This window comes from Argopecten irradians, chromosome 3 (assembly GCF_041381155.1).
Source record: "Argopecten irradians isolate NY chromosome 3, Ai_NY, whole genome shotgun sequence".
Lineage (NCBI taxonomy): Eukaryota > Metazoa > Mollusca > Bivalvia > Pectinida > Pectinidae > Argopecten > Argopecten irradians.
This window is the reverse complement of record NC_091136.1, coordinates 27,901,439-27,913,749: the sequence shown is the minus strand read 5'-3', so window position 1 is coordinate 27,913,749 and position 12,311 is coordinate 27,901,439. Positions and strand designations below refer to the sequence as shown.

General features: G+C 34.3%; 1 protein-coding gene across 1 annotated transcript; it reads right to left on the bottom strand.

The window, feature by feature from the left end:
* Window positions 1-2,072: 2,072 nt before the first annotated feature.
* On the bottom strand, window positions 2,073-6,123 carry LOC138318083 (GTPase IMAP family member 7-like). The gene is made up of 2 exons (XM_069260166.1): window positions 5,985-6,123; window positions 2,073-5,502 (listed from the first exon to the last, which is right to left on the bottom strand). Exon 2 carries the CDS (start codon window positions 5,473-5,475, stop codon window positions 4,246-4,248), a length of 1,230 nt encoding a protein of 409 aa, XP_069116267.1. The 5' UTR covers window positions 5,476-5,502; window positions 5,985-6,123; the 3' UTR covers window positions 2,073-4,245.
* Window positions 6,124-12,311: the final 6,188 nt, after the last annotated feature.

Genomic DNA, 12,311 nt, shown 5'->3' with positions numbered 1-12,311 from the left:
TGGTATTCTGTGATTTTGTCCCAATGGACATGGTCTCTCTTCAAAACTTTACCTGTGCAACTTTTTCTATACCTTACCATTGTCTTACCAGGTTGTTCTATTTGAAGGTCATCCATCATTTCCTTCATATGCTTTGAGGCTCTATCTCACGGAATATCGCGTTATTGATGGAGCCCTTTTCACTGACGACGCTGTCTATGACATTATGTGAACCTAACTAAAGAAAAATGGACAATTTTCAACTGTGCCGGTCAATAAAACCTTTTATGATACCAGTATTAAAAATCATGATCCATGATAATTTCCCATTCATTCTCTATTATTCTATACATATTAGATGCAATCTCTATATCGTTTCTCTCTAGAACTACTACGGGTAGTAGGGAATATCAGCCAGTTCTCTTTATTCTTATTTTCAATTTAGTTCCACTATGTAAGTTGGTTGATATTTGTCTTTATCTTTTGAAAAGTACTTTTAAGGCTGTGAAAGAAAATGCTTATCAAAATAATCATGAGTTATATAGATTTTCGCTCAGTTTACACCAAACGCAATCTAATTAGATTGCACAAAACGCATTTCAGTTTTGTCATCGTCCAAATGTTGTCTCTGAACAAAGAAAACTACCGAACCTTAAGTAAACTAAATGGAAATGCTTTCGATCTGACACCCAATAAGATATTTCTAGTAATACCTATATATAGATACGTTATCTAAAGAAGTGTTTGTCAGGCCTGATAAGATGTATTACGTTACATTGTGTAACCTTGAAAGTTTCCCCGAAATGAAAGTAATACCAAGTAACGGTCTTTGTTCAAAGTGTTTAGCTTCCATAGACCATATGTATAGGACGTCTTGTTGAAGCTTAATTAATTCGCAATTTTAGAAGTAAAATCACCACTTCCCACAAACCCGAAGCGTCATAACATATGACAATTGCGTAGGCATGTGTTTCCAAAAATCAAATATAATTTTTGGTGATCCATACTTATAAATGTCCTCTGGATGTCATGAGTGCTAATCATCAGATTATGGTCGATTTTACATTATGTAAACAGGGCTATTGAAATAGGAAATCTAGATACGACCATATATTATATAACATCCAAATACACATGCAATGATGCATCATACAGAAAATACTACATGCAATGAAGTCACGAATGATATCTGATAATTTTTTCTGACCTTTTTCACACTATATACAAAACTGTTATTTTGGTATTTACCATTAATACACGAATTTTATGTTATCATAATAATATTCTTTTCATTAACGATGCAGAAAGTGAACATACATTTTTTTAGCTACATCTGTAACGTGCAATGTACATCCAAAGTAAGCGTAATCAAGAGCTTTGATATTAAAGGTTTGAAATAAAAAGAAATCATTGTATCGTCAATATTTCTTACATTTTGTATTCTTTTACATATCTTAATGATAATATTGCTGCAAATAGAATTTATCATTTCATTGCACTTGGAACTTGTTGATGTGAATGTCGAAAGGTTGCAAACCACAGATACTTTAATAGGCATCAATCCATCAGAACTGCATAGATTTCAATGCAAAGTATGCATGTATGCTACACCGTGGGGCCAACTAATTAATTGAAATCTTGTAGTAGATTTGTGTTCTGCCGATCCTTTTTGAGTGTTTTCCTCTCGTAACTACTAATGACTAATGTCAACTTGTGATTATTGGTGCTTAATACCCATTTACTCTCATCTGTGAAAATAAAAATGTACTAAACAAATGAAGATTGCTAATCGATGATCCACATTTTAATCATATTAAGTTTGGATTTTAGATTTAATCATAGCTATATAGATTATACACAAGAGCAATCTTGTATAAAATGGATCTTAGAAAAATAGTGTGTACAATAATTTTGTGAATGTACCAAAGGAAACCTATGGTTATTACAAAAAGAAGATAATTTGTACGTACATGGAGGAATGTAACGATAATTGAAAAATCAGAAAATGCGTGTTTATCTTATAATATCCCTATAGCCACTGTAAAACACAACTTCGCTAGCCAAGGGTACGATACCCTCCCTGAATACCCTTGGCTAGCGAAGTTGTGTAAAATTACTGTCATGATATCCATTCCAGGCATATGTCACAGTAGCTCCTGGAGTATCGAGGATTCTCTATATTTGAATTTACAAACAGATACTAGAAGCAGAATTAACTTTTTTTATCACCAGTGTAGACCTAGCTAATACCGATTGTCAGTTTAAATTATTGTCCAGTTTAAACGATAATGATGGAAATAAATTTACATGACAAATATGCAAGTTCAAGATAATTGCATAAAAATGCAAGTGGATTTAAAGAAACAAGCATATTACTAATATAGTAGTTGAACTTCGCTACCTTCAACTCAAAGTTTGAAGGTCACACTAAATATCCAGCTCTGTTATCTCAAATGGATACCTCGATTTTTCCGAGGTCCCACTGATTGAGAGATAATACCGGTAAATATTCTCAAAATAACCAGTGACAAAGTAGTTCATAAGTTTGACGGAAAGTGCTTTATTTCATAGAAGTGAAATAGAATATTGAAGCTTAAAAACTATAAGTGTTAATCTAAGTTGAAACTCGACAGTAAAAATCCACTTGAAGTTGACAATCATAGTTACTAGTTGTCACTTTAAGGTCAATGAGAAACGGAATATTTCAATATACACACACTTATCTCATTTGTACATATGAAGATAAGCTGAATAAAAAAGTATAGTATCACACACAAAGTTCGGGTACATTCTCGTGCACATAAACTCACATTCATTAATAATGATTTGAGCTTAAGAATGTCAGAATGAAACATCGGATAGTAGCATGGGGACTACACACTAAAGAAAAATCTTGAATCACATTGAAAATTAAACAATAGCCATATCGTACACATATACTTTAAATCCCATTATGTTTTCGTAATATTTTTAATCATAAAAAAATAACAAATTTTGCCAAATGATAGAGTTGATCACAAGAACTTGGCACGGAAATTTTAACCAATAATGTACATATATATATTATAGTATCATATATATAATGTATACTGTTAGTTTAAAAAATCGTGCCATGTCCCTGTTGAGTTGATAACCTTATGGCGATATTTCTAAATAAAAAATGCCGTAGTTATTCAGGATTGTAGCTATGATTAGGGAATACCAGGAGATTCCGTTATTTACGCTCTGTTGATGCCACAGTCCACACGTGGGTAAAATCACACATGAGGGCCGTTTTGTAAAACCTTTGACCCCAGGTATGTTTGTCAACTGATAGATGTTGACAGACAACCTAATGCTTATAAATGAGTCTCTATAAACATTAATTAAAATCCTACTTAAAATCTTCAAATCCTCTAAAAGCTACTATCAGAGATTGGTCAAGGGAGTTAACCGTGGGAAGTCAATAATTTTTAAGCAAGTATTATTCCGTTTTGTATGCATTCTACACAGGTAAGAGCGAAGCGAGTTCACGCGCTCGATTAAGTGGTGAGGGGTATTCTCTACTTAGTAATACTTCGCTCTTTTGTAGTTTTTGCTTACAATTGTGGGTTTAACGTCGTCAAAATGGAGTATATAGTTCTACTGACATAGTGTATTTTTATTATGGAAAGAAGAACCAATTTTATAAGAATCAACATTGTAAAACAAGTTCTAAATTTCCACACTTTCTCTAGCCAAGCAAGGGTACTAGAATCGGCAAGTACCCTTGGCTAGCGAAGTTGAATTTCCCCGTTTACTTGGTGATCATCCGGGTACGTACAGGCACATAAGCTATATTCAGACAAACACATTTACGTGTTCTATTTATATTTATTTTCAATATGCATTTTTGTAGAAACTGTATGTACATATTTGAACAAAGATAAGTAAAGAAAAATTCATCAAAACATAATGGGACTTTAAGACGAAGTAAATAACCATCTATCGACTATGTAATACTGTACTGTTTACAACACTGAATCACACAACACTGTCCGTTCTGACAGTTGTCAATAATTCCACGTATTCGCACTGCATTGGAAATCATAGTCAATCTGCTTATCCGCAGAAGAATAGAATTGAAATCTCCATTTTGATAGATATCAACTGTTATGCCTTTCGTGGTAGTAACTTTTAATTTGAGTCATTGGTTTCCATTTTACAACGACTTTGTCGTATTTAGTTTCAGATGTCGCTGTTTTGTAAATTTGTTTTGTTTTTGGTGGGTTTTTTTTTTGGAAATACTCAGTGACATGAATTGCTCCAAATATCTCTGTCAATGCTTTCAAAAGTTTGACGTTTCCAGGTACGATTTGCAATACGGCGTATTATTTTCCAAATCTTCCCTGCCCCATCATGTGCCTCGAAGTCTCGACGAACTTGTTCTCGCCCTTCTTCTCCTTTCGTTTGTAAAATTTGTTGGTGTTGTAAGTATTTATTGCTTTTCATTTGTACGCTTCCAAGTTCTTTAACTAAATTATTCGATGTTGGTGTTTGCATTGTATTTTGCGCTGTTGTTTCCACGGGTCTGTTTTCAGTATTTGTCTGTTCGGGTCCATCTTCTAGAACATTAACAGTAGAATGCCGTTTACTTTTGGACAAGGTTTCTCTTGGTTCCTGTTGGACCTCTTCATGTGTAGCCTTTTCTATGCTTTGCCATTTTGCTAGAAGTTTGAAGCCGGCACGATTACCGATCGTTTTAGGCTGTTTTGAATCATCCTTAAGCTTTTCTTCTTCATTGTCTTCCGATCCGTCATTCTCTACGTCCGCAGGTATTGTCTTAATATTCGACGGAGTTTGTTCTATTTCAAGGTCACCCATCATGTCCTCCATATTGGATCCCGGTGTAGGCATACATTGTTTTTCTATCTCGAGTAATATCTCATTTTCGATGTAGCCCTTTTCTTTGACAACACCATCAATCATTTTTATAAGTGACTGCACTGCTTGACCTTTGGCTATATCAGTACCTTTGTTATTGAAACCGATAAAGCGTCGTTGGCATTTATCGAGAACCTTATCTAGATATGGTTGGTTTTTCGAAACGTATTGGTGAATAGTCATATTTTCAGACTTCAAATCATCTTGTCTGGTAAACACAACTATCAAATGTTCGAAAAACGTATCTTCTCCAAATATGTCGGCTAGCTTTTCAACAGTTTTGCTGTCTTCTTCGGTAAATCTTCCGACTGAAACCACGAGAAGTATGGCGTGTGGACCGGGAGAGGCTATCCCGAGACATCGTACAATCTCTTTGGACGTGAGGCTGAGATCGTCTTCAGTGTCAAATAAACCAGGGGTATCAACGACCATTATTTTTCGTTTACACCTCTCTTCAGTCGCGTGTTGGCATTGCTTAGTTACCGATACCGCAAGTGGATTGGCCTCAAATCGTTTGCAGCCTAGAATGGTGTTAGCTGTAGCGCTTTTCCCAGCCCCTGTTTTCCCAACGAGAACTATCCTCCGTTCGTCCATTTTGGAATCCTCTTTGATGACAGTAGTCTGTAAAACAAACACTCCTGTATCATTAACTTGTTGGATAGAAATGTCACAGGATTCTTCAGAAAGGTTTGCCTTTAAAAACGCCCTTGTGGTCCTAATAACATTGACGTCTACCGTACGTATAATATACAGAAGTTAGAGTTTTTGTTTCATGTTGATCACCTCGTATTGTAGACAAATGTCAATAAATCAAACATTTGTTATTAGGTCATGAACATTACACTTTTTTGGAATTTTTGCTTTGATAGCTTAGACTTTTTATGTCTTATGCTACTTCTAAGTACACAGGCAATATTTCTTAACCTGAATTTCAGGTCAATTTCAGGCTAGGAAATTTTGTCTGTGTACGGTATTCATTTTTTCCAAAACATTGTATTCCATCTTTATAAAAGCTTCATTTCCATAACCCTAGTCTAAAAAGGTCTTTTTATATGCTGGGTTATTCATGCAAAATTCATAGCTCAGAATAAAGGAAAACTCACCGAAATTACCAAACGCTAGGACAAGACACCGTTAAGTAAAATCCTTACAGCTCAAGTCTCCTATCTCATATCTGTATGGTGATTCCGAGAAACTTACTACTAACTTGTAGCTACATTGATACGTTATCGATTGAAGCACAGGGACTCGTTACTAGTGGTGAGATACACGGGAGATTCGTCCCTGATGTAACGTATGTAAAAAACACGAACCATCTTATATTATCTAATCATCAGTATAGACAAGTCTACGAGATTGAAGTGTCTAATGGGCCCGATAACAAGTGCTGTTCGATACACTTATTATCCAGTATTTTACCGATTTATTTTTAATTTGCTGTAACGTTGGCTAAATACTATTCAATACAGATACCGATACAAAATAGCATAAGATGTTTGGGTATCTAGGAATATGTTACTATGCACATGGTCCAATGTCCCTCTCCTGCGGCTCAGCACACATTCCGGGTCTGGCACCAGTCCCCATCTGAGGTGATTGACTGGTGATATCATGACATCTTAGATCGATTGCAGCAGGATTTTCAATTGGGCTGGTGGATATCGCCAAATGTCTTTCCGCCGATTCAACTGCCGTTCATCTAAATCCCATCTTGTCCATGTACCTTGACTTCCCAACACCACAGCCTTCTTTTCCCATTCCTCCTCCTGAGTCCTAATCTTAATGTGCACCAGACCTCTACATTTACATTTAGTACATTTAGCTTTGACGTTCTTTTATACAATAAACAAAATAACCAAGCGTATTTTTGTTTTTGATTTTACAAATATAGACCCCCTTGCTCATATGCTGCCGCCTGTACGGCCGATATAAGACACATGGTTTTACTCAATATAGGCCTAAAACGTCTCAGAACGGCTTGTTTGTCACATCGATGTCAAAGAGAATCCCTACAGAAAAGGAAAAAAATGTGTATTTGCCTACATTTAAAAAAAATGCGTATCTCACTTGATGCGAATGGGATTCTGTATAATTTTTTGTGTTTGATATAAATCATGGACCCAAATAGATATAGCAAAAATAGGTCAACGTTCAATCCCTTTTGCAGATACTTTCTCCGTTCGCAGTAGTTCAACCAAGCTTTTGTGTATTAATAATGTTATCAGTTATCGAAAACGGGGATAAAACAAGTCTACTGGAAAGAATTCAATAATTATTTTTATATAAAAAAACAACAAGTTGCTTAAACTGTTATTCGTGTCGATTCTCAGAAATATACTATCAGTGGTACTTTCTATCATGTGTTTTGTTTCTAGACGTTTAAAAATTAGATTGCCATATATGCAGCGTTTGTCTAGAATCTGGTTTAGATTCAACGATAATGTTTATGATAAAAAAAAAATCTCGCATGTACAGCGCTCTGTGTGAATTATCATTGTAAAACAAAAGTTATCATCGACAGGTACACCACGTTTTATATTGTGTAAACAGGTTCTATAGTAAGTACAGGGGTATCTGTAGACGGTGATACGAAGATCTGGGCCAGAAAAGAAACAAGACACAACACGTGCGTGATCTTTTTATGATAAAAATGCCGTGAGTCAGACTTCATTTTTTTATCTTTGCTATCAGTTTAAGTGTATGTCCTTAAACCACAGGGATATGGTATTTAAACGTTTCATTTATCGATATGTTCTTTATAGCATACAAAAGTACACCGAAAGTTTCTGGGAATTAAGATTTTGTGTCAACATCCTATGTCATTAATTACGCGGAAACCTAGTAAGGGCAGCCATCGTGCATTCTGATCAATACACAGGCTTTTGATTCTATACCTGCATATAACTGGATCGATGTTCATAACTCTGCGGGCTATATTTAGATAATTTAATTTCATATCTCACACTCACTTCTATTGGTTAGATAATTGAGGTTATTTTTCCATAGATCGAAAAAATTGTACGTCACGTATTATGACGTCATGAATACAAAACGTTTTCGCGGGGAATTTTAAAAGAGGCACAGTCATTGGCCAAACTGAATTATTGGATAAGATATCAATGCGCGACAACTCAATTTGTTTTATTGTAAAAGTAAGCAAATTTATCGAAATGTATGCCTAATCAGTACCTGATGGAGTTATCTGAATTAAATTATAAGCATTATTCTCAATATCTTTTGGGGTTATGAAGTCATAGACAAAAAACGGGCGGACATTCTTTTTCCGTTTTTTATCTATGACTTCATAACCCCAAAAGATATTGAAAATAATGCTTAAATATGCCACTACCTAATTTCAGAATAAAATATATGATAGCTGATAAGGTTTATAAGATACGTGGATATGGCAATGATGATACTCTCAATCGATACTTCTTCACACGTTCGTGTTACTTAAACGGTTTTTACACAATTTTTGAAATAGTATGTCAAACTTTGATAATTTTATAGTTAACGTATGTACAAATGTTGAGTTCTTTAGGGTAGCGTCATATGGTCATCGTTCTTCTTGTAATTAGCATATACATCGGACAATTCCTTTGACGAATTTGTCAAAGGAACTATATATACATGTCACATATAAAAATTAAGGACCTTTGATTGTTATAACGCCTTGGTAGAATCTAAAACATTTTTTAGTTCTACTAAGGTAGTATATGCCTATGGCAAGCCATTTGGGTTTTTACCTATTGAAATGAAGATATCTCTTTTTAATTAAAGATATCTCTATTTAAAATGAAGATATCTCTATTTAAAATGAAGATATCTCTATTTAAAATGAAGATATCTCTATTTAATTAAAGATATCTGTAATTTAAATAAAGATATCTCTATTTAATTAAAGATATCTGTAATTTAAATTAAGATATCTCTATTTCAACTGAAAATAGATATATCTTCTTTTAAATTACAGATATATCTATTTCAAATTCAGATATCGCTATTTGAATTACATATATCTTTAATCTTAATTGAGATATCTTTATTTTAAATAGAGATATCTTTAATTATTGTCCAATTAAAGATTTCTCTATTTCAAATAAAAATATCTTTAATTTTGTTTATATAGATATGTCTTCATTTGATATACAGATATCTCTATTTCAAATACAGATATCTCTATTTAAAATAGAGATATCTTTAATTGAATAAGAGATATCTGCTATTTGAATTAAAGATATCTGTATTTACACGTGTTTGCTCAGTACGAAGATTAATTTTGAAACAAAGAAAATAATGATTACTCCCTAATCCTGATCAATGTTAAAGGTAGGTTTCGCCCAATGAAATATAAAGACTACGAAATTGAAATTTATCCTATACATAGATATAATCTTCAGATCATTTTCAATGCATACAGCGAACAATATGGGTGGTCAGTTGCCTAGCTTGACCAGGAAAATACTCCTCTAAAAATAGAGCGAAGTCAAGTTTTACATAGAACATGACATATTTTTTCCAAAACGAGGCCGCAGCAACATACGGAAGCGTGCAACAAAATGTCAGATAGAAGTGACAGTCTTGCCACGGCATGTTTAGTTAAAAACAACAACAACAAATCGAAGTGCGAGGGACTGTTTATACATATCATATAAACACTTCATGTTACTTACATACTCTCGCTAACTTTGTACACCAAATATACATGTAGTTAGTCTGCGGCTGTTTGTGCGCTGGCATATGTGTTGAAATTTAACTCACCACGTGCAATGCCGTTACACGAGTCCCAACAGATCCCGGCAAGTTCCGCTTGAGATGTGGCTTCTGTTTTCTATTGCTACATGCCATTTCTGAATTTAATTCCCTATAGATATCCTAGGGTGCTACCGAATTCATTATTATTTCCTCCACTTTGTTGCCGATTCAGATATCTTTTTTTCATCGCACACACTTTCGTTCAGCCATTTTGTTTACTTTTAGTGCGTGACAATGCGCATGCGCCAAACTTCGACAACACAATCCATCGCAGCTTCATTTGCATATTATTTTGTCTGACGGACACCGTAATAAATCAAGGATTTCCTTCAATTTTGTATTCAAGACACATTTGTTCAATCTCAAACACATAAAGAAATTAAATTGAGATATTTTAATATGTTTTTTCATCTTTTCTTCCGCTTATCGCATTTCACAAAAAAATATTTATTTGGTTGGGCGAAACCTACCTTTAATGAAACGCTTTTAATTGAATTGGATTTTAAGAATCCATATGCATGTATGATAACTGTAGGTCTATTAAACCAATAAACTTGCTATTTGGAGGGGATTTCTTAAGAACATGACATGGCAACTGCTCTCCGGAAACAGAGCGAACTGTTGCAGCTATAATTGAATAATATTGAAAGCGGAAACGTTGTAACACCGTCTGCATGCATTCCCCGCCATATTTTGCGCCACTACTTCCGTCATGCGCAAAACGGAGAGTCAAGGGAGCAGTCGTTTTTCCTATTTGATAGTTAAATACAAATATCTCTATTTCATGTCAAATAAAGATATCTTTAATTCAAATAGAGATATCTGTATTTGAAATTAAGATATCTGTATTTCTAGAAACGCTACAGATATCTGCATTTGAAATAGATCTTTTATTGAATTAGAGATATCTGTAGGGTAAGTGATCTTAAGTCGGACACCCTTTGTGTTCAGAACAGCAGTACGTCGAGATATGAAGACCGCTATTAATCTAATGGGTACCGTCCGAGAGAGCACACTTTCTGCATCATATTTCCATTTCGATACTCTCGTTTTTTACCTTACGATACAATACAGAGCAAATAAAGTACCTAACCTGCAATTCGATCGAGAGTCGGACGCATTTGACTATGAGTCGGACAGTCCAGATTGCTTTGATATTACGTCGGACAATCGGACTAAGTTAACATTTTATACAGTTCTGAATAAAAAATATTAGTCATTGATCATTAAATAAGAAATTTGTTGTTCATATTACTTTCGGTAATTGACATATCGCCAGCTGTCAAGCAAACTGCACATGACTAAAATGCATTTTGTATTGTGTATGCTACAACATTACATTTGCTCCGACATTGAATAGATACACGTGCGTTTGCGGGCACGAGATACATGTGGCTATACTTCACTTTAAAATGTTTCCACCTTTCAAACAGTGTATCTCTGGGAAATCAATAAATATAGCTTGTATAACAAATGAGTCTGACGAAATAGTTGTAGATATTTCATGGACTGAAAAACGAAACTGCGGTCAATTTTAATAAGGGAATGTATATTGATTTTGTTTCATACAATGCTTGAAATTGGGTTGTTATATGTTTTAACATAACATGTTCCTTGAAAGTATATTCAGTTATTTCTAAGATTCCAGGGGAAACTCATCAATGTTAGTAAAAGTTTAGAACATGACGAACTAAACCACGAAAGGGATCTGCAGTTCAAACGCGCTATGTATCGATGTTACGTGGTCAGACGTGGCGAGCACACTGGCCTTTTCATTAAACAACTACATATGTATTTGCCTAATCTGAGTTTGTGTTTTATCGTGGTTGCATAAGTTGAATAAGGAGAAATGCCTGTCGCTCTAAACCCATTCTGAAATACACTGTACATTTTTTGATGCTAGGAGACTTTGTCCTTTGCAAAGCACAAACATTTTCAGGAATTGACGATTGCCAATAGCAACTCCGGTGTTCCTAATAAACACATGCAGAACCTGCTCCAATTACTTTAAAAAGAATTGAAACTATACAACCAAAAGTGCTGTGTCCAAATTCCAGGATGACTGGATGGACAACATCATTTTCCCGCGCTAATCATGAGTCATGGCCATCCCAAATTAAAGTTTCTGTGTCTACATTGTAGCTTGTGTTGCCGATATTTTAGATAAATGATTCAGAGAATGAGTTTTGATATATATACCATTGATATGTCAGAGAAAAATGTCTATTTGATGGGCAAGTAAAAATATTCGTGTATTGCGTACTCGATATCACTTCTTTGCTTTACAAAGTACATTATGTAACTGCACAATCAACAGGATGGCACCAATAAAATATGAGAAATCTTGTTGTATATATATTTTTAAAATTTATTCATTGGGCTACACACGTTTTTCTACTAAAATGTGCGCTGCCATACATTCTGATTAAAAATTAAAGAAGAATACCAATGGTGACCTGAAAGGAAACTTAAAAGACTGATTAGAAAATAAAAAAGAGATATGAAATATTTATAAAAAAAATAAGGGATGAAAGTTTCAAACTTATATGATGAAAAAAGGGTAATTACAGCACCTCTTTATGTCTATATATCACATATATTCACTGGTATAATGTTAAAATTCACTGTCCGACTTATGATCGTTTTGAACATTTTTGGTGTCCGACTCAAGATCA

What these genes read in the sequence shown, in the direction of transcription:
- LOC138318083 (XM_069260166.1), bottom strand. Translation starts at nt 5,475, where the DNA reads ATGGACGAACGGAGGATAGTTCTCGTTGGGAAAACAGGGGCTGGGAAA.